Consider the following 23,037-nt stretch of genomic DNA (forward strand, 5'->3'; position numbering starts at 1 on the left):
CTTACTATGTAGTCTCAGGCTAGCCTCCAACTCATGGTGATCCTCCTGCCTCTGCCTCCCAAGTGCTGGGATTAAAAGCGTGCACCACCATGTCCAGCTTTTTTTTTGGGGGGGGGGGCTGTTGTTTGTTTGTCTCACAGTAGGCTGGCTTAGAATTCACTGTGTAGTCTCAGGATGGCCTCCAATTCATGGTGATCCTCTTACCTCTGCCTCCCAAGTGCTGGAATTAAAGGTATGTGCCACCACACCTGGCTTTCTTACCTTTCCTTTTTTTGTTGTTTTTCAAGGTAGGGTCAAACTCTTGCTCAAACTGACATGGAATAAACTATGTAGTCTCAGGGTGGCCTCAAACTCATGGCGATCCTCCTACCTCTGCCTCCTGAGTGCTAAGATTAAAGGTGTACGCCACCACACCCAGCTCTCATGCCATTTTTGATCTACTGAAATTTAATTTCAACTATACAGTTTTGATTCTGCCAATTTTTTTATTCCAAATTGGTATAAGTTTAAAAGTCCCATCAAAATAAAAGAGAAGAATGTGTAGGGTTTGCTTTATGATCTTGAGGTGAATTGAGGAGTGGTGAGGAGTATAGAGGAAATAAAGCCGACCAGGAGCTAGTACTAGTTCAGTTGTGTAATGGGTAAGTAGGGATCCACCACACTATTCTTTCTACCTTTATATATGTTTAAATTATAGAATTAAAAATAGTTTAAAAAAACCGAGCATGGTGACACACGCCTTTAATCCCAGCACTCGGAAGACAGAGGTAGGAGGATCGCCGTGAGTTCTAGGCCACCCTGAGACTCCATAGCGAATTTCAGGTCAGCCTGGGCTAGAGTGAGACCCTACCTCAAAAAACAAAAACAAACAAACAAACAAAAGTATAAATCTGTAACACCATGTTTGAGGTAAGCTCTCAAATTTAGTAATTGCTTGTGAACATCTGATATGATTTGACTACACAGTGAGTAGTTTCACTGTTAAAATTAATGATTGTTAACAGCATTATAGTCAATATTGTGTGGCTATTGTATTGGCTAGTATGTGTAGGAAGCAGAAATGAACGTTTACGTATTTATTTGTTACCACTTTCTTTTTCCAACCTCACAATTCCCTTGAAGTAGATTTTAAAAAATGAATAATTAGAGCTGGAATATGTTTCTATAATTGGTTTAAGCATAATATATGAAATTATATTATTTTTAAAATGAAATTATTATAGAAAAATTAGAAAATGTAAATTAAATTGGCTTACTAAGTATCTTTATAACAACAAACGGAAGCAAGAAAACATTTTTCTTTGACATTTAAAAAAATATTTTTATTTATTTATTTGAGAGAGGTTGAGAAAATGGGCACACCAGGGCCTCCAGCCACTGCACACAAACTCCAGAGGCATGCCTCCCTCTGTGCATCTGGCTTATATGGATCTTGGAACCTGGGTCCTATTGTTTGCAAGCAAGTACCTTAATCACCTGGAATTCACTATGTAGTCTCAGGGTGACCTTGAAATAACAGAAATCCTCCTACCTCTGCCTCCCAAGTGCTGGGATTAAAGGTGTGCATCACCACACCTGACTTTCTTTTTAATTTTTTGAGGTAGGTTCTTACTCTGGCCCAGGTTAACCCGGAACTCACTCTGTAGTTCCAGGCTGGCCTTGAACTCACAGTAATTCTTTTATCTCTTCCTCCCTAGTACTGGGATTAAAGGTGTGTATCACCACACTGACTATAACGGGTTTTAAAAAATTTTTATTTGTATGTATTTGTATGTATTTACAGGATATGGTATGATATGTGTGTGTGTATTTATACACACACTGTGTATTAATCAAATTGATAATTATAATTTGTTTCTCCTCAAATAGTCATTTCTGTGTGTTTGGCAGAAATTATGGTATGCTTACACATTAAAATATTATTGTCACTTAAAAACAAACATGAGGGCTGGAGAGATGACTTCATGGTTAAGACACTTGCCTATAAGGCAAAAGGACCCAGGCTTGATTCCCCAGGACCCATTTAAGCCAGATGCACAAGGTGGCACATGTGTCTGGAGTTCACTTGCAGCAGCTGAAAGCCCTGGCATGCCCATATTCTCTCTCTCTTGTCTCTCCCCCTCTCAAATAAATAAATTAAAAATCAAAAAATGTTTAAAACAACAAACAAGGGCTAGAGAGTTAGCTTAGCAGTAAGGCACTTGCCTGTGAAGTCTAAGGACTCATGTTCAAATCTCCAGGTCCCAAGTAAGCCAGATGCAGTGTCACAAGAGTGCAACGTTGCACATGCGCACAAGGGGGCGCATGCCTCTGGAGTTCAGTTGCAGCAGCTGAAGGCCCTGGTGTGTCCATTCTCTCCCTCTCTCTGTGTGTGCCTCTCTCTCTCTCCAAAATAAAAGAGAGGTGGAACTAAAAAACTATGTGATGTGCAGTAAGCAGGACCAGAAAGATAAATATCAGGTTTTCACTCACTTGGGACCTTTAAAAATACATCTCATGGAGCTGGGCATGGTGGCGCATGCCTTTAATCTCAGCACTCAGGAGGCAGAAGTAGAAGGATCACCATGAGTTCGAGGCCATCCTGAGAATTCAGAGTGAATTCTAGGCCAGCTTAGACTAGAGTGAAACCCTACCTCAACAAAAAAAAAAAACCAGCCGGGCATGGTGGTGCACACCTTTAATCCCAGCACTCAGGAGGCAGAGGTAGGAGGATGGCCATGAGTTCGAGGCCACCCTGAGACTCCATGGTGAATTCCAGGTCAGCCTGGGCTAGAGTGAGACCCTACCTCAAAAAACCAAAACAAACAAACAAACAAAAAAAGTGCATCTCATGAAAGAGAGAAGAGTAGAGGTCACTAGAAACTGGGTGTATATATTGGGTATCATACATAACCCATAAGTAGAGTTTTTAAAAGCTTTTATAGAACTGTGTGAGGCTGGGTTGCATTAGATGGATAAGCAGGTGGAGTAGTACAGTGGACTACCTCGTCATCAGTCCCAGCGTTCTGCTCTGTGTTCTGTTTGAGAAAGAATTTAAGTTGATTGGTGTGTGTGTGGGGGGGGTATTGGGTACTGACAGGAGGATGAGGAAAGTAGTTCTGAAACCAGTGTTAGGGTGGCAGAGCTGACACTCTCCTGTTTAACAGAAGTGCATCCTTTGAGCGGCCACTTAACTTTTCCAAGCCTGGGTTTTTTGTTTGCTTTGTCTTTTTAATGTAAAAATATGGGAATAATAAAACTCTTCCACTCTTTGAGTGGGTAGAATAAACATGAAGTGTGTCCCAAGCACCTTTCAAACTGAAGCACTTCGTGTAGTACAGTGTCATGGCCTTCCCCTGCTTAAGGTCATTAAATCTGAACTTTGTAGCATTAAGTGGGTATTAAAGGACTACAGTGAAGGGTAAGAGAGATGTCTTACTGGTTAAATCACTTAACTGTGAAGCCACGGGACCTAAGTTCGCTTCCCCAGCACCCACATAAGCCAGATGCACATGGTGGTGCGCATGGCAGGAATTCATTTGCAGTGTCTAGAGACCATGGTGCGCCAATTTTCTCTCTCTTTCCCTCCCTGTCTAATAAATAAGTAAAATTTAAAAAGAACTGCAGCAAGCTGGGCGTGGTGGCACATGCCTTTAATCCCAGCACTCGGGAGGAAGAGGTAGGAGGATCGCCATGAGTTTGAGGTCACCCTGAGACTCCATAGTGAATTCCAGGTCAGCCTGAGCTACAGTGAGACCCTACCTCAAAAACCAAAAAATAACAACGAGAGAGAGAGAGGGAGAGAGAACTGCAGTGAAAAAATTATTTTCAGGAGGGAAATATAAAACTCAAGAAAGACGTCATAAGATTAGGACAGTGGGGGTCTGGAGGGATGGTTTAGTGGTTAAGGCGCTTGCTTGCAAAGCCAAATAACCCAGGTTTGATTTCCCAGCACCCACGTAAGCCAGATAGATGCATGAGGTGGCACATGTGTCTGGGGCTTGTTTGCAGTGGCTAGTGGCCCTGGTGTACCCATTCTCTCTCTCTGTTTCTTTCTTTGTCAAATCAGTCATATATATATATATATATATATATATATATATATATATATATATATATATATATATGGAGAGAGAAAGAGAGAAATAAACATTTAAAAAAAGATTAGGTCAGTGAATATTCTGCAATATGTTTTTAGCTAATGGTATGTAGGAAATGCTAGCTCACTGCTTTAGCATTGTAAGGAGGCTTTGTAGAGGCTGAAAGTAGACAATAACATACTTTTAAATCTTGAAGCATGTAAAATATAGTGACCCCTTTCAAAAATGTTTTAATCTACTAATCTTAAACAATTTCAGGAGGGTTCTGATGATGATGACGAGGGAGAAGAAGAGGAGGAGGAGAATACAGATTACCTTACAGATTCCAATAAGGAGAATGAAACTGATGAAGAGAATACCGTATGTATGGCTGAAGTTTCTCTTTGAATTTTAGCTCCTGAAGTTTTGCTAAATTTGTGAATATTGAAAAATAGCTCTCTGGGAATTCATTGTCAGTTTATTTTCCTCTTTTCTTTATTAGCAAGTTCTTTTAACACTTAACAAAGTTCTGTACTTGTTCCTTGGTTATGTTGAACACACTACCACTGTAAAAAGACTTCTGTTACATAAAGCATCATAGTTAAGTTTTCTGTACTGATTTTTCTTTTGTTTCAATAAGGAGGTGATGATTAAAGGAGGTGGACTTAAGCATGTTCCTTGTGTAGAAGATGAGGACTTCATTCAAGCTCTGGATAAAATGATGCTTGAAAATCTTCAGGTATTAAATATTGCTCTATTTTGAAGAATTTTTTCAACACAAACATTGCAGCACACAAAATTCTGATGAATGTGAAGGTTTCTGTCATTTGCACAGCTATCTCTACGACACCGTCCCCTCATTTGCATGGCTTGTGACTAACAGTGCATCTTGTGCACCAAACCCTGGCTTGTACAGATCTTTGAGGGACGGTGGGAGGAAACGTAGTAAATATGACTTCGAGCTCAGTAATTTTGTTATGCCAACCTTTGCACTTTCTTGCATCTTTTCAGTAAATTTTGTAAATGACAATGAGGGAGCCTTAGTTAGAAATTATTTTTTATTGACAATTGTTACACATGTATATACTGTGTTTTTAATCACAGTCTACTATTACTTTCTCATGTCCCCTTTACATTGAACCTTTTCTTTTTTCCATTAGTTAGGAATTCTTAAGTTGGTCTATTATGTATAGCTGGGGTGTAAACAGAGAAATATGAGTTAATAGTAAATAAGTGTATCCATAGCATTAATAAGCTAGACTTTTATCCAATGTTCCATCTATCAAGGATGGTTTTTGTTGTTGCTACTGTTTAGTTTAGTTTGGTTGTTTTTATTTTGTGATGTTGGGAATTAAACCCAGAACCTTTATACATGCCAGATAAGCTCTTTACCACCGAATTACAACCCCAATCCTCTTAACTCATTTTTTTAAAGTTTTTGGGTTTTTTTTAACATTTTATTTTTAAAATTTTTTTTGTTCATTTTTATTTATTTATTTGAGAGTGACAGAGACAGAAAGAGGTAGGTGGAGAGAGAGGGAGAGAATGGGCGCACCAGGGCTTCCAGCCACTGCAAACGAACTCCAGATGCTTGCGCCCCCTTGTGCATCTGGCTAACGTGGGTCCTGGGGAATCGAGCCTCAAACCGGGGTTCTTAGGCTTCACAGGCAAGCCACTAAGCCATCTCTCTCCAAGCCCTTACATTTTATTTATTTATTTATTAGAGACAGAGAGAGGGAGAGAGAAAGAGTGAGAATGGGTACACCAGGGCCTCTGGCCACTGCAAACGAACTCCGGATGTATGTGCCACCATGTGCATCTAGCTTACGTGGCACCTGGAGAATCCAACCTGGGTCCTTAGCCATCATGGGCATGTGCCTGAACCACTAATACATCTCTCCAGCCCCCTCTAGCTCTTTTAAAAATGTCAGTAAATTGGGTTAGTTACATTTTTCTGTAATTGAAGGTAAAATATGTTACTTACTTCAGCTCTTTGATAAAACTGTTGAACTGTGTGGTGATTTGACAATACTTTTAAGGGAATGTGGAGTGGGAGGAACAGACCCCATGGAGTGAACTCAGTGGAGAATAGAACGGAGGGAGTGAAAATGTTCAATACAGAAAACTGGCATGGTGGAGCTAGTCTTTAATCCCAGCACTTGGGAGGCAGAGATAGGAGGGTCTCCCATGAGTTCAAGGCCACTGGGAGACTCATAGTAAATTCTAGTTCACCCTGGGCTAGAGTGAGACCCTACCTTGAAAAAAGAAAGAAAACTCTGGAGTAGTTTTTAGTAAGAAAAGAGAAATAGTTAAGTTCATAGGGCACGTCATAGAGTGAGGGCATTTTATCTATCTTTCTTATCTATATCTATCAATCAATCAGGGTACATGTGTCATAGTACACATGTGGAGGTCAGAGAACAACTGACTTTCTTTGAGATAGTATCTCTTGCTACTGTAGACTAGCTTTGGATTCTCTAGCACAGTGTCATTAAAGGTATATTGGGGTCACTGATGCATGTGTCACTTTGCATCTGACTTTATGTGGATGCTGTGTAATTAAACCAGGGCTGGCAGTCTTCGTAAGCAAGTACCTTTAACTTCTGGGCTCTCCAGCCTTATTTTTTAATTTTTATTTTACTTATTTATTTGACAGAGAGAAAGAGGGAGAGAAAGACAAAGAGAGAAAGAGAGGATGGGCCTTCCAGGGCCTCCAGCCAATGCAAACGAACTCCAGACACATACGCCCCTTTGTGCATCTGGCTAATGTGGGCCCTGGGGAATCGAACCTGGGTCCTTTGGCTTTGCAGGCAAATGCCTTAACTGCTAAGCCATCCCTTCAGCCCCCTTGCTTTTTTTTTTTTTTTTTTTTTTTTTTTGACAGAGAAAGAGGGAGAGAATGGGCACGCCAGAGCCTCCAGCCCACTGCAGAAGAACCACCTTGTGCATCTGGCTAACGTAGGTCCTGGGGAAGTGAACCTGGGTCTTTTGGCTTTGCAGGCAAATGCCTTTACTAAGCCATCCCTCCAGCTCCCTAGCCTTGTTCAAACAAACAAACAAACAAAATACTACATGTTGGGGGTGGGTGCGTTAGAACCTCTTACCCAGTGAAAAGACACCAGATGCTTGCACTACTTTTTGTGTGTGGCTTATGTGGGTGGTTTAGGAATTGAACCCATTCTCTCCCCCCCTTTCTCTTTCTGTCTTTGTATCCCCTTGTGGGGTATATGTGTGTGCCTGTCTATTCACAAAGATATCCAAAATTAGGATTACAAAAGAGCAAAATGGGCCAGGTGTGGTGGTGCACACTCTTAATTCCAGCACTCAGGAGGCAGAGGTAGGAGGATCACCGTGAGTTCAAGGTCAGCCTGAACTAGAGTGAGACCCTACCTTGAAAAACACAAAACAAAAAAAAAAAAAAAAAAAAAAAGGAAAATGGGCTGGATAGATGGCTTAGTGGTTAAGGCACTTTCCTGCAAAGCCAAAGGACCCAGGTTCGATTCCCCAGGACCCACTTAAGCCGGAAGCACAAGGTAGCACATGCGTCTGGAGTTCATTTGCAGTGGCTGGAAGCCCTGGGACACTCATATTCATTCATTCATTCTCTCTCCCTCTCCCTCCCTCCCTCCCTCCCTCCCTCCCTCCCTCCCTCCCTCCCTCTCTCTCTCTCTCTCTCTCTCTCTCTCTCTCTCTCTCTCTGCCTGCCTCTTTCTCTCAAATAAATTTAAAAAGAGAGAGAGAAAAAAACAAGTCAGGTGTAGTGGTGCATGTCTTTAATCCCAGCACTCGGGAGGTAGGAGGATTGCCATGAGTTTGAGGCCGCCCTGAGGTTACATAGTGAATTTCAGGTCAGCCTGGGCTAGAGTGAGACCCTACTTCAAAAAACCATAAAAAAGAAAAAGAAAAAAAAAAAAAAAAAAAATATATATATATATATATATATATATACACATACACACACACCAGGCTTTGTGGTGCAGGCCTGGACTCTCAGATACTCAAGAAGCTGATGTAAAAGAATTAAAAATTTAAGTCTACCCGGGCTACAAAGTGGGCTCAAGGCTAGCTGACTGACCTACTAAGTTCAGCCCTGCCTCAGACAAGTAAACAAAGGGCTGAGGCTGCATCACTCAGGGAGAGAACATTTGCCTAACATATGCAAGGCATATGAATGGATAAATGAAGTACATGTGTTTATTATGGAACTATTTGCCTAATAGTAGTTGCTTGTGTAAAAGAAAATCTGGAATGATATACTCCATTGGTAGCAGTTATTTCATCTTATAGTGGGGCAGAGAGAGATAAACTGGAGGGATTAGAATGGATACTTGCTAATACATTTTCTATTTAAATACTGTAGAAAGAATATATTATGTAATCAATAATGAAAGGTACTTTGCAAGTCTAGATCTGTCTAGCCTAATGCTTTGAAGTTTACATAGAAGATCTTTAGAAATCTGATGAACCTTAAGTCAATTCTAATACATTTGAGCTTAAAGAACAAAACCAGTAGAATCTTACACTGTTCTGCTTGATCTGCAAGCTTTAATTTGTGAAGCTGGTATTAAAAAACTCTATTTAAGCTGGGTGTGGTGGTGCATGCTTTTATTCTCAGTACTTGGGAGGCAGAGGTAGGAGAATCGCTGTGGGTTCAAGGCCAGCCTTAGACTACATAGTGAATTCCAGGTCATCTGGGCTACAGGGAGACCCTACCTTAAAAAACAAACAATTTAAATGTTAAAAAATCACCTTCAAGACTCTTCAACATTACTTGCCTAGTTTGGAGGAATCCATCTGCTCATTCATTAGCACATAGATAAGAAGTGTTATGAATGGAGGATTGGCAGCTCTCTAAACACACCATTTTATTTCTGGTCCTTGATTTTATACCTGTTGTTCTTCTTAACTTACTATTATACCCCCCAAATTGCTATTTTACCATCTGGTTGGAATTATTTAAAAGAAGTTTTTAATATTCTCAGGCGTCCCATTTCTACCACAAAATACCTGTACCTACCTACTCTTAGCCAAGCAGATGGTCACCCCATCCTGCATATGTGTGGTAAACACCTGTGATGTATTATAATTCATTTATAGGTCTTACTCAACAAGTTTATGAGCTTTTGGGGGATAGAATATATCTTTTCTAATCTTTTTTATATAAATGTACTATTTATTTATTTGAGAGAGAGAGAGAGAAGCAGGCAGGTAGAGAGAGAGAATGGGTGTGCCAGGGCCTCCAGCCACTGCAAACGAACTCCAGATGCATGTGCTGCCTTGTGCATATGGCTTATGTGGGTCCTGGGGAATCAAACCATAGTCCTTAGGCTTCACAGACAAACACCTTAACTGTTAAGCCATTTTCCCCCTCTTCTCTAATCTTAATATATCCAGGCTTAACACAATAAATCTTCAGTGAAGGTTCATGTAATTAATTGAGTAAAAATTCAGTATAAATTTAAAAATAAGTGATGTTATCATCCAAGAAATTAATGTTAGCTGTTATACATTTCATTCTTTCTTGGCTATTTGTTGAGCACCTGCTGTGTATACAGTGCTTTGGGGGAAAGGGAATGCAGTGGTGAGCCTCTAATGTGGTGGAGTAAGACGATTCAGCTGGTGTGAGACTTTCTGATAATTATGAGGAAAAATGTGTACTATGAGGATGAATAAGAGAGCAAACTACAGCCGGGCGTAGTGGCACATGCCTTTAAATCCCAGCCCTTGGGAGGCAGAGGTAGGAGGATCGCTGTGTGTTCGAGGCCAACCTGAGACTATGTAGTGAATTCCAGGTCAGCCTGAGCTAGAGTGAAACCCTACCTTGAAAAAAAAAAAAGAAAAAAGAGAGCGAGCAAACTGCACTTAGTGACTGAGGTTCTGTAGGACCTCTTGTATTATGTGTTTGAGGGATGCTGGAGCAGTGAACAGAGCCCATATGTAAAGCTTTTAGGTAGTATGTGAAAAAATAGTTCATTTTCATCTGTGTTTCAGAACAAGTCTCTGGCTCTTGTGATTGTTGTGTCTTAAGAAATACCACATTGAATTGCTTCTCGGCCTTATGGCTAAGATCAAGTGTAGTATCTCTTCTTATAGGTTTAATATTTGATACGTCCTCTATCCGAGGACAATATATTAAATGGATTTTGGAGCTAGGAGTTGGAATAGGAGCTTGCTCCGTCCGCTGCTGTCATCAACCTGGTATTGTAGTACCTCCAGGGATGGTGCGTAAGAAAAAGAAATAAAACACCACATTGAGAGCTGGAGAGATGGTTTAATGATTAAGGTGCTTGCTGGTAAAGCCAGGAAATCTGGGTTCAATTCCCCAGTACCTGCCAAAAGCTGGATCCATAAGGTGGTGCATGTGTCTGGAGTTCATTTGCAGTGGCTAGAGATTCTGACACACCTGTTCCTCCTCTGTTTGCTTCTCTGTGTTATGTAAATAAATAAATGAAATGTTTTTTAAGAAGGAAATACCACCTGAATGGTTTTCATCTTATATTGACATACACCTCATCTTGGAATGTTCATATGCTCTTGTCTTTAAGCAACGAGGTGGAGAATCTGTTAAAATGCACCAGCTTGACGTGGCTGTTCCTTTGCATCTCAAGAGTCAGCTGAGGAAAGGGCGCCCCCTGGGGGGCGGAGAAGGGGAGGCCGAGCCCGCAGACACGATGCCATTCGTCATGTTGACAAGAAAAGGCAATAAACAGCAGGTAAGAAACTGCCCGCTGGCACTTACATTGATGGTTATTAAGTATAGGAAGTAACTTTGCTTTGTAGATTCTAAATCATCTTTTTCCTGTAAAAAGAGATGGAAATTTTACAAGTAATAGAAATAATTTTATCCATTATATGTGTGGAAAACACATTGACATTTTATAGAATGGGTTTGTGTTTAATGGAAAGGATGTTTAAGTTTTAAGTTCAGTAGATAGTTACAGAAGGAAGCTTAACTTGTAGAAGAAGAGGAAAAACCAGTATTTTAAGAAAATGCTCAAGTGCCAAATAGATTTGGAAATCCATGTTGTTTGACCCCATCCTTCTGCATTCTTTCACACGCCCTTCCCCTGGTCTTACACACAGTCCCTCAGAACCATTCCCTTCTGATAAGCTTTAGGGACGTACGTGTTCATTTTCAGATGTTTGCCAGCATTACCGGTGTCCACAGGATTCCTGGTCCTGAGGCTGCAGTTGCACACAGTGAAATCTCACGGATCTTAGGTCCTCTGGGAGAAGTGGCAGGCAGACAGTGAGCTGTGCTGTGGCGGAGCTGGAGACTAGCGCTCCTTCACAACTCAGGGACACATACGTCAGTCCTGTTTTTACAGTTGAACATTTCTAATACTGGTAACATGTTCATTTGTAGAGTTCAGTATTCAATATTTTAATTATTATCAGCATTTGCTGTTTTAATGATATGTAAATATAGTTAAATATTAAATAGCATCTTAGAGTAAATTAAATACTCAATTTTACCAAATGAGGTAGCTGCTAGTTATCTCAGACAAGTCGAATACCTGGTTTCCACACGTATTTACATAGTCATTTGATGTATTTGTTTACCTGCTAAATACCAGGCCCTTTCTGCAGAGTACAACAGTAGTTAACCAAGTTCTTCCTCCCTTGGAAGCTTTCATTCTGGTTTTGGGAGGCATACAGTAAAGACCCTCATACTGTCAGGTCTGGGAAATGCTGTGAAGGGGAATGAAACATGGTAAGAGGAGAGAAAAACCCGGGATAGGGAGGGGCATTGAGAGGGAGGCTGCTGCTTTAGAGACGTGATCCGGAAGACCAGGAATGAGGTATCATCTGGGATGGAAGGGAGAGTCTGGCCCCTCCCCACTAGTCAACCTCAATGAGATGATGCCTAAATGAATGTTTATCTCTGCTTTTGTCAGGTAATTTCGTATTTACACAAGGGATCAAAATCCTACATTAGACCATAATTTTGCTGGTATGCAAGGAAAGCTTGATATACCAGTTTAGAATCGTGGCAAAGACTTTACATCATGACTTGTGTTAGTGAAAGCTAACTTTGACTCATACTGCTCACTCTTTCTCCTCATTCTTACTCCCCTCCCCTCCCTTCTCCTCCCATCTCCTCTCTTTCCTCTCTGTGTCTCTATCTCTCTATCTCTATCCCTACCTCTGTCTCTCTGTCCATCTGTCTGTCTCTAGATAAGAGCTGTCACTATGCCTTCAGGAAAGTTCCACCTCCTGTCATAGTTGGCCTCTGGCACTTAACTACTCTGTCTTCTACTCTGTTTCCCATGCTCAGTCTCTAAGGAGAATGAGGGCTGCTTTTGGTTGGGACATTAAATTTAGGGTATTTTTCAAAACGTTTCCCTCCGAGCATCTAGAGCTGCTAATTTACTAATGTCAGCAGGAGTCTCAAAATCTCAGTTTTTGCCTACCTCCCCCCTCCCCCACAGGCCATTTAGGTCTTTGAACTTTATCTTGTTTGTCACATGTTTTGGTCCCCTTCATGCCTCTTTTTGTTAGTGCTCAGATCTTCTGCATGCTTACCCCCAGCCAACAGCTCTTGTAGGCCAAAAACATTTTAAAGCATATACAATGCACAAAACTACTAGACATCTTTTGTGATGTGTATGGTCATGGGCAGCATATGGCAAGCACAAGTAGATATCCCTTGGTTTCCATTACTACACAGCTACTAAATAATGGAATTGCATTGGTATAGTTCTAGAACCCTAGTTTTTTTTTGGGGGGGGGCTTTGTTTTTTTTTGAGGTAGGACCTCACTCTAGCCCCGGCTAACCTGGGATTCACTATGTAGTCTCAGGGTGGCCTTGAACTCAAGGCAATCCTCGTACCTCTGCCTTCCAAGTTCTGGGATTAAAGGCATGTGCCACCACGCCGGCTTGGAACTCTAGTTTTGGTAACTAAAAGGGGCTTTTGAAATACCATTTCTGAAAATCGAACCATATAATTGTCAACAGTTTCCCTCTTACAAAGTCCACATGAAAATTTATGTATCACTATTATCAGCTTGTACACTATATTGGATTCTTACAGGACATGTACACGTTGAGAGTAAATCAATATTCACATTAAGACTGGGTGTGATGGCACATTCCTGGAATTTTGGGGGGCTGAGATAAGAGGGTCATCACAAGTGAAAAGGCCACCTGGGTTACATAGTGAATTCCCAGTCTGACCACACTACGTAGGGAGGTTCTGTCTTAAGACATACTTCCTCCAAAATTCGTTGTACCTTAAAAGTCTCAAAATAAATTTACCTTTAGTAGTCTGCAATTCTAAACCATATGGGTAAAATAGACTTTTGGTTTAGAGTGGGTAGATCTTAAAGTCCTTTCTTAAAATGTTAAATTTAATATTTTAAGAATATATGTTCATTGAACTTTGAAAATACTAGAAACCCTGAAAAAAGAACTTGTAGCTCTTGGTTAGTAAGTAAAGTTTCAAATTATAAACTGTATTTGGAATTATGGAAAATGTTCGGTTTTAAGAACATTATTTGAAGAAACATCACACTATTTGGTGGTATGAAAAATAAAGTGCACTTTGTTCTGCTTTTTATTTATTTGGCTTTTGGGTGTAGGCCTTTGTGGTGCAACGATTTTCCTTCAAGTATACAGTGTGTTGCCTTATAGGACTATTTAGTCCTGAACTACAGTGAAAGTTCTCTTTGAATGCCAGATTTGCATTAAGAAAAAACTTTCTGTTGTAGTCATTAGAGAAAAAAATGCATCAGTGAAGTGAATAGTTGGAAGAGAAAGAAAAAGACAATGCTGTTGATAATTTCTAGGTATAGATATTTAAGAATTAGAATAGTTGAAATGAAGCTTTTTGTTTGCTTGGTTTGGTTTTTCAAGGTAGGGTCTCTAACCAAGGCTGACCTGGAATTCACTGTGTAGTAGTCTCAGGGTAGCCTTGAACTCATAGCAACCTCCTACCTCTGCCTCCCCAAGTGCTGGAATTAAAGTTATGTGCCACCATAGCTGAAGTATTTTTTTTTAAATATTTATTTGTGTGTGTGTGAGAGAGAGAGAGAGAGAAAGAGACAGATAGAGAATGGGCACGCCAGGGCCTGTAGCTACTGCAGATGAACTCCAGACACATGTGCCGCCTTGTGCATCTGGCTTAAGTGGGTCCTGGGGAATTGAACCTGGGTCCTTAGGCTTCACAGGCAAATACCCTAACCACTAAGCCATCTCCAGCCTGAAATGAAATATTTTAAACATTTTAACATAATAAGCATAGTAATGAAGTAAGCATAGATTTATTTTATTTTTTATTATTTGGGTTTTCAAGGTAGGGTCTCACTCTAGTCCAGGCTGACCTGGAATTCACTCTGTTGTCTCAGGGTGGCCTTGAACTCACAGTGATCCTCCTACCTCTGCCTCCCGAGTGCTGGGATTAAAGGTGTGCGCCCCACACCTGGCTGCGTAGCTTATTTTTGAAATGCAAAATAGGGCTGGAGAGATTACTTACTGAGTACCAGGCTTGCCACACAAGCATGAGGACTCATATTTGGATCCCCAAAACCTTGTAAAATCCTGGTTTTGCTGCACGTCTGTAATCCCGGTGCTGGGGATTTTATTGGCTCCTGATCTAGCTGAGTGCTAGTGTGGGCACAAGACACAGTCTTTTGAACACCAAAAAGTAGACAGATAAAGATTACATTACGGCGACTAAGGCAGTACTCTACGTAGCAAAAGCCAAAACAAAACACATTTATAAACTAAATGTACCAGCAATGAACACACATTGTACTTGATACCCACTCCTGGCTGCATATGCATAAAATGATCTGACCATATGCTTATGCAAAATAAATTATTTCCTAGGACACCATATGCCAGTCACTCTTAACTGTTCTCTCATGGCCTTGTTCCCTAGTGAATATTTTCAGAGAAATTTATATAAAAAGAACTGGCATGGCACTTAAGAACTGCAAAAAAACTTGCAATGCAATTCTGTATAAAATATACACAGTAAATTTTATTAGTTTAATGAGGCACGATCTTAAAGGACACACTAAAAATGAAAGCTATATTTTTAAACTTAATATTGGAGACACATCATTGCTTCATAATAAATGTTATACTTTTCTTCCCACTATTCTCTCCTATTTGCATATACTCTGTATTTTACTAATTCGTCTGTTGCTTTTACTGTGTTCCAGGAAGTTTGGTTTGAATGACTTGAATGTTTCTGTCATGTAGTTTACTAAAAAGAAGTCTCTCTCTTCTAATAGGAGCTCAGCAGCTTTGTACTGAGGCATTTGGTGAATTCAGTATCAATAAATTTGACTCTTCATCGTTCTCTACTTAGTCCTATGTGTTTTATTCTTTTTTGGGGGAGGGGTTTAGAAGTAAGGTCTCCCTGTAGCCCAGGCTGACCTAAAACTTGCTCTATAGTCCCCATGCTGGCCTTGAGCTCACATCAGTCCTCCTACCTCTGGCTCACTTCATCATGACATCTGCAGCACCAGCAGACATGAGCTGATCCTGAACCGTGTGTGTGTGTGTGTGTGTGTGTGTGTGTGTGTGTGTGTGTGTGTATGTGTGTTTGTGTGTGTCTGTGTGTGCTTATTTGCATGAATGTGTGCATGTACACAGTTGTCCAGGTTGCTTGATGCTGCAAATGAATGCCTGATGCATGTGCTACTTTGTGTTTGGCTTTACATGGGTGCTGGTAAATCAAACCCAAGCCATCAGTGTTTACAAGTAAACTCCTTTAACCACTGAGCCATTATTGCAGTCAGGTTTGCATTGCTGGTAGAAATCACCCCACCAAGAGCAGCTTGTGGGAAAAGAGGTTTATTTTGGCTTATAGGCTCAAGAGGAAGCTCCATGATGGCAGGGGCAAATGATGGCATGAGCAGAGGGTGGACATCACCCCCTGACCAACATAAGGTGGACAATAGCAGCAGGAGGGTGTGCCAAACACTGGCAAGGGGAAACTGGCTATAACATACATAAGCCCGCCCCAACAGTACACTCCCTCCAAGAAGTGCTAATTCCCAAATCTCTACCAGCTGGGAATCTAGCATTCAGAACACCTAAGTTTATGGGGGATGCCTGAATCAAACCACAGCCATCTTCTCAGCCCCCTTAATGTGTTTTTATTTTGACATGGAGTTAATTTTTCTGTTGCCATAAAAATAAAAAATAGTTATGTGGGTTTATACATAGTAGAATATCTACACTTAATGTTTTCCTTAGTATATTTGAGTTTTGTGTGTTTAGTGTTCTAAATAATATATTCTAAGAGGAACACTTACTAACTGAAGTGCATCATAAAATAGAATGCTAAGAACATCTAAGATAATAATAAAAACAGCCACATTTTTAAGTCATATTCAAATGAATGAGAGCTCACCCAGTATGGTGGTGGTACATACCTTTAATCCCACCACTTGGGAGGCTAAGGTACAAAGATCACTGTGAGTTTGAGGCCAGCCGGGGCTAGTGAAAGTTTCAGCCTAGGCTAGAGTGAGACCCTGCTCCCCCCCAAAAAAAAATAAATGAAAGAAGTGATCAAATGAATGAGACCTTATGTAATGATAAACATTACTAATAATTTCAAGGGTGAAATTATTCTGAAATTTCATTTCAGAAGCACAGGTCAAGCACAGTGAATTCGGATCCTGAACACAGCTCTCTGAATTCTGCTTTTCCACAGGCTTGCCTTTGGTCCAGAGTAATACATGAGGTCTCTCATTATGAGGCTTTCAGGTTATCATACAACTGAGAATTTAAGTTATGAAGCAGACTATTTTATGCTTAGATGGGAGCATAGCCTACTTAACATTTCCCAGGAAGCCATGACTGGTAATTTTGTAGATTGTCATCTAGCCTTGTTTGCCATGTGTCTTCCCGAGCCAAGACCATCTTTCTCAAAACAAAATCTATAACAAGGACCGTGTCTTCCTTGTAACTGGGAACTGGACCTCTGGTCAGTTGCTTAACTCTTTCCCCCGTCAGTGTTGTAGCTGTTTCTAGGAACATTAAGTTTGGGGGTCCTAAAGAAAGATCAGGTCAGTCCTGTACAGCTCAGGAAGAAGGTAGAAATGAAAAGAGCCTTTCTGAGAGTTACCAATATATGTTGGGATCTCCAGAACAAAAGACTGTCTGTCTTCTGTGCTAGATATGTGCTTCCAAATAGAACACATCAGAGAACTGCTGTTTGTTTGTTTCTTTCTTCTTTTTCTTCTTTCATTTTTCAAGGTAGGGTTTCACTCTAGCCCAGGCTGCCCTGGAATTCAGGCTGCCCTTAAACTCATGGCAGTCCTCCTACCACTACCTCATGAGTGCTGGGACTAAAGGTGTGTGCCACCATGCCCGGCTAGAACTGCTGTTTTTGAAGGTCAAACTTGAGGAAATTTTCTTCTACTACTTATCTCAACCTGATGGGTAAACCCAAGTATCTGTCCTAGATGCTGTTATAAATTGAATTTAAGTGAAGGAAAGATATTATTGAATTCCTAGTTTTTAACCAGGCTATCTGTGATTCCTTTGTTACTGTTTTCTCAGTTTAAGATTCTTAATGTGCCCATGTCATCCCAACTTGCCGCAAATCACTGGAACCAGCAACAGGCAGAACAAGAAGAAAGGATGAGGATGAAAAAGCTCACATTAGATATCAATGAACGGCAAGAACAAGAAGATTATCAAGGTATGAATCGCATACGGGTAGAGAAGTGGTGGCGCAGGCCTGTATTCCCCGCACACTGGGGCCGAGGCAGGAGAGTGCTACAAGCCTGGTGGGCGCGGTGCGACCCTGTCTCAAAGCAGAAGTCACTTATTTAAACAGTGCAAGTTGTTGTCAGCCGTGGTGGCGTACTCCTTTCATCCCAGCACTTGGGTGGCTGAGGTAGGAGGATGCTATGAGCTTAAGGCCAGCCTGAGACTACATAGGGAATTCCAGGTCAGCCTGGGCTATAGTGAGAGACTACCTCAAAAACAAAAAAGTGGGGGGGGGGGGGCGGAATTTGATGTTTTTAAAAAAAATATGTTAAATATAGTTATCAAAGCTAATTTTCTTTACCTTCTTCCCCCACTTAGTACTTCATACGTTTTGATTTGTATATAGTGTAAGTAAGCTACCTGAAGGATCTCAGGGCTGGAGAGGTGGCTCTGCAATTAAGACACTTGCTTGCAAAGTCTAAGGACCCAGGTTCAGTTTCCCAGTACTCACACATACGGCAGATGCACAAGGTGGCGCATGCATCGCAGTTCGTTTGCAGTGGCTGGAGGCCCTGGTGTGCCCATTCTCTATCTGCCTTTCTCTTTCAAATAAGTAAATAAATTTTAAAAAATATTAAATTTGATCTCCCTAATGTTCTATTTGCTTTGTAAATTTATAAAAGGCACATAGTTATAAAAGCTAACTGCGCTTCCTTTTTTGTACCTAATTGCAGAAATGTTGCAGTCTCTTGCACAGCGCCCAGCTCCAGCAAACACCAATCGTGAGCGGCGGCCTCGTTATCAACACCCAAAGGGAGCACCTAATGCAGATCTAATCTTTAAGACTGGTGGGAGGTAAGACTGTCTTCACTTGCTCCGTCCTGACAACTTTTTCTGTGATGTCTGTGTGAATAAGTAGGAGAATTTGGGATTTATATGTCTTTTTAAAAGCCTAATTTTAATGAAACCTGCTGTGTTGTTGCTGAAAGTACAAATTAACTAGCTTAGCAGGCAATGGAAAATTAATGTTTTTTTTCTTTTATGCTTTTTTACTTTTAAAAAATGTTTATCCAAAGGTCTTTTTAAAAATTTTATTTTTAAATTTTTTTGTTTATTTTTATTTATTTATTTGAGAATGACAGAGAAAGAGGCAGATAGAGAGAGATAGAGAATGGGCGCACTAGGGCCTCCAGCCACTGCAAACGAACGCCAGATGCATGTGCCTCCATGTGCATCTGGCTAATGTGGGTCCTGGGGAATTGAGCCCCGAACCGGGGTCCTTAGTCTTCACAGGCAAGTGCTTAACTGCTAAGCCATCTCTCCAGCCCCCCAAATCTTTTATTATTACTACTATTAAGTAGAAACTTTGTACAGGCACATCCTGTATTGCTGCAACCGTCATTCCCCTCCCCCCTGCCCCCATTCCACCAAGGGCTCTCCCCGGGGGTTGCAGGTACGCCCCGTGGGGTGTGAGTTCTGAGCTGTGAGAGCAGCACTCAGTCTTTGTGAGATGGGGGCCAATGCTTCTGGATATTCCTTCTCACCCTGTGGCTCTTAACATTCTTTACGCCCCCTTTTCCACAAAATTCCCTGAGCCTTTGTGGCTGTGTTTCAAGTCCACTTTCGGGTCGTACTCTCAGCAGCTTCCAGATTTTTGCTGTGGTGTGTTTTGGGTCTCCATCACCCTGGCGCAGGTGGTCAGGCTCGCCGTGGAAGCAGTGCTCTTGCTCATCTCGCCAGTTCCTTTGTGGCTTCACCTGGGCCCTGGCTGATTGTTCATCTCCTGCTAGGGCGTCAGCTATCTTTCCTTGTCTTCTTGACAGATTTTAGTTGTCCTCTGTTCTTGCTGCCTTCTGAAAAAGAAAAACAGATTTTCCAATAGAGAGTGAGATCAGAATAGGTTAAAAGGAAAAAGAATTGCTAATTAAGAGAGATTTTGATGGGTGTCACCTCTCTTTTGGCTACAATCTAGTGGGGGCTTTTCACTGGAGCCCAGTTTTAGTCTCCATAGGCTTCTGACCTGGTTCCGGTTCCAGACATGGGCTCCTTTCCACTGAGCAGCTCTCTTAGCTAATCAGAAAGCCATTGGTTAGCACCTAGGCTAGGCACCACCACTGCACAGGTGTGAGTCTTGCAGGCTGGCTGCTTTTCTGTAGCAGGTCCCCTTGCTCACTTTGTTGGCCATTTTCCCCAGCAGCTCATTAGCACTTTTCAGCACTGTATGGTCTAACCACCTGGGCACTGGCTTCCTTCTGGATCCCAACCAGGTTGAGGGGTATTTTCTTGCCCAACTTTGCCCTGTAGCTGTAAGGTTTCTAATGTCGCCCTGTTTGTACCTTTAGGAGACGTTGATCCAGCAGCACGTGTCATTTCATTAGGTCCTGTATCTGATGTTGTGGATAGTGGAGCCCTCCAGCAATTGAATGAGAGCAGTGGACACATCTCAGCATGTCGGTCTAGAGAGTTGCGAATCTAAACCTGGGACAGGCTGGGGCCATGTGGCAGAAACACCAGCCTCTGCCAACACCGGAACAAGCGACGCTTCCAGACAAGGCAAGAAAGGCCTTTTGTAATGGAAATCACGTGAGGGTTAATCTTCTCTTGGGAATGGCAGTCAAGAAATAAGATGGTTCACTTGACTACTGAGCACTTACACCAAGAAGAATGTCAATGAGATGGCTGAGCCGGAGAAGAAATGGTTGTGATGGAATGGTATGGGGGAAATGAACTTGAGTATTAAACTTGATTTGAGTTACAGTGTCTCTGAATTGAACATCCCATGTTGGAAGAAGATACATTTGGGGGCTCCAGGACTACAGTAGAAAAGTATAGAGCAAGCAGTGAAATCTTCTAGTAAAAACTTACATGCAGGACAACAAAATGATGAAAGATATCCACATGCCAGATAGTCTACCAGGAAGGATTTTGTTTAGGAATTTGTTTCAAGAGAAGAAGGGATGAGGGAGAAAAACCTGTTTTATCCATCAGAGTCAGTGATAAAATTGCCTGTTAGAGTGAAAGAAAGATGTGATGACTGTTAGTACACAAGGAGCAGTAGGGACACCAAGCCTGGCACCAGCCTGAGAGCAGGGGCACAGTGTCACTGAAAACAGATGTGCCAGTCAGCAGGTCACAGGAAGGAACGAAGGACAACAAGTGGATCAGAATTTTTTGTTGACCTTCATGGGTTTACAGCCTCTGTCTCTAAACAAAATATGGAAACAAGTAGAGTGTTTACTTTGCTTTTGTTTTCCTTTCGTTTTGTTTTGTTTCCCCCACTAAATAGAAATGAGGGTTCTTAGTCTGTTTCTGACAATCTGTTAATTTATTAGGATAGTTGTCTTTCGTTTGCTTTCCAATAGGTATAGTGATTTAGTTCAAAGAAAACATCTGTATGCTACAACTTGATTACATCTTTTTTTCTAGCTATTTTGCATTTTTCTTTTATCATATTTCAGTTTCTGCATGTAGATTTAAATAAAACTTGTAAAGTTGTTACATTTTACATAAAAATGCTGCCCAATCTTCACCAGCTTCAGAAATCTGACCTTTGCCGATGCTGCAATAAAGTGTTGTAATTTGGATTTGGTGTGTTTTAATTTTATTTGGTTAAAGTTTTGGAAAGCTATTGGGTGGACCAGTTAGTATCACTGAGTATCATCTTTGCGCTTCATAAAAGAATATCCTCAGCTAAATGTGGTGGCATGCACCTGAAATTTCAGCACTTAGGAAGGTGAGGCAGGAGGATCGCAATCAGGCCAGCCTGAGCTAAATGCTGATTTAGTTCACCTTGGAAGAAGCAAAGGTTGGTGTAGCTCAGTGGAGCACTTACCTGGTGTATCCAAGACCCTGCCCTGCACCTCTAGCACAGAAACAAGAAAGAGGAAAGAACTAACCTCCTGAGTTTTAGAAAATCCTTTGATTTTCATAACTTTGTCGGTGCCCTCCCCCCATCAGATCTACCCAAAGTGGTTCTTCCTTGAGGACTGATGCGCTGAGGGTGCTGAGCCACCTAGGAACCCGCCTCAAGGGAAGTCCCTGTACTTCCAGCAGTGCCTCGTCGGCCGTTACGTACTGCGCCTGCGCATCACTGCCGTGCCAGGCTTGGCCCCCTTAAAACCAGGTAACCAGGCAGAGGGAAGGTCGTAGACTGTACATGATGTCAATAAGGGCTAAGGAGAAGATGCGAAAACTAAAGAAGATGAACTGAAGAGAAACAGATCTTGGAACCAAAATTGCAAAGCCCAGTAAAGACCTGGAATGTAGTTCAGCACTTGCTACCACACATGAGGCCCTAGGTTTGAACCCCAGCACCACAAGCCACAAAAGCTGTAGTGTGTGTGTGTTGGGTGTGGGGGAGGTGGTTACTAGTAAGCCAGTAGACTATAACCCTAGAACATTCAGATTAGTATTGAAAGATGCAGTCATTTTGCAGAATCTGCATTGATAGCACCACAACTATATTGTGATCAGTAATTACCCGTGTTTTCATTATAGGAAAGAAAGAATCCCAATGAGGTCAACAGTAAAGAGACAGACTCCAGGTTTTCTAACAGTTCCAGTGGTACATAAATCATAACATCCACAATGAAAAAGCTCAAATACTCTAAAAGCAAAGAAAAACATGTATCCTAGGTCCCTTTCTAAAATGTTTTAAATTGTTTGTATGTTCAGGGGTAAGCGCTTGGTTATCTAGAATTCAGTGTTACTGCCAGTGAAAGATACCTGCTGGAATCTTAAAGGAAATGATCATAAGGCTCCCTAAGTATGAAGCCATGCCCAGAAATCATCACTGCTTGAGACAACTAAATATCAGTAGAGTTCTCAAAAATACTGTGGTGGGGCTGGAGAGATGGCTTAGTGGTTAAGCGCTTGCCTGTGAAGCCTAAGGACCCCGGTTCGAGGCTCGGTTCCCCAGGTCCCACATTAGCCAGATGCACAAGGGGGCGCACGCATCTGGAGTTCATTTGCAGTGGCTAGAGGCCCTGGTGTGCCCATTCTCTCTCTCGCTCTCTGCCTCTCTCTCTGTTGCTCTTAAATAAACAAAAATAAAAAACAACAAAAAAAAATACTGTGGTGATTTGATTCAGGTGTCCCCCATAAACTTAGGTGTTTGTTCTATATGGGTCCTAGCTGATGGAGATTTGGGAATTAACTCCCCTTGGAGGCAGTGTACTATTGGGGGTGGGCTTGTGGGTGTTATAGCCAATACCCTCTTGCTAGTGTTTGGCACACTCTCCTGTTCCTGTTGTCCATCTGATGTGGGCCAGGGGAGGATGTCTACCCTTTGCTCATGCCATGGTT

General features: G+C 41.5%; 1 protein-coding gene and 1 non-coding gene across 3 annotated transcripts in view; both read left to right on the forward strand.

Moving 5' to 3' along the window:
* The window catches only part of Upf2 (UPF2 regulator of nonsense mediated mRNA decay), a 138,525-nt gene extending 117,208 nt beyond the window's left edge, over positions 1-21,317 (forward strand). For both annotated transcript variants that reach the window (XM_004662373.3, XM_045134965.1), the window contains exons 17-22: positions 4,338-4,439; positions 4,699-4,797; positions 10,604-10,771; positions 17,581-17,722; positions 18,468-18,588; positions 20,076-21,317. In XM_004662373.3, the coding sequence (XP_004662430.1) occupies positions 4,338-4,439; positions 4,699-4,797; positions 10,604-10,771; positions 17,581-17,722; positions 18,468-18,588; positions 20,076-20,085 (642 nt within the window). In that variant the 3' untranslated portion in view covers positions 20,086-21,317. The remainder of the gene's footprint in view (positions 1-4,337; positions 4,440-4,698; positions 4,798-10,603; positions 10,772-17,580; positions 17,723-18,467; positions 18,589-20,075) is intronic.
* LOC123455236 lies at positions 10,101-10,290 on the forward strand. The gene has a single exon (XR_006633778.1). It is a non-coding gene; the product is annotated as a U2 spliceosomal RNA (small nuclear RNA).
* Positions 21,318-23,037: the final 1,720 nt, after the last annotated feature.

Source organism: Jaculus jaculus, chromosome 15 (genome assembly GCF_020740685.1).
Source record: "Jaculus jaculus isolate mJacJac1 chromosome 15, mJacJac1.mat.Y.cur, whole genome shotgun sequence".
NCBI classification, from domain to species: Eukaryota; Metazoa; Chordata; class Mammalia; order Rodentia; family Dipodidae; genus Jaculus; species Jaculus jaculus.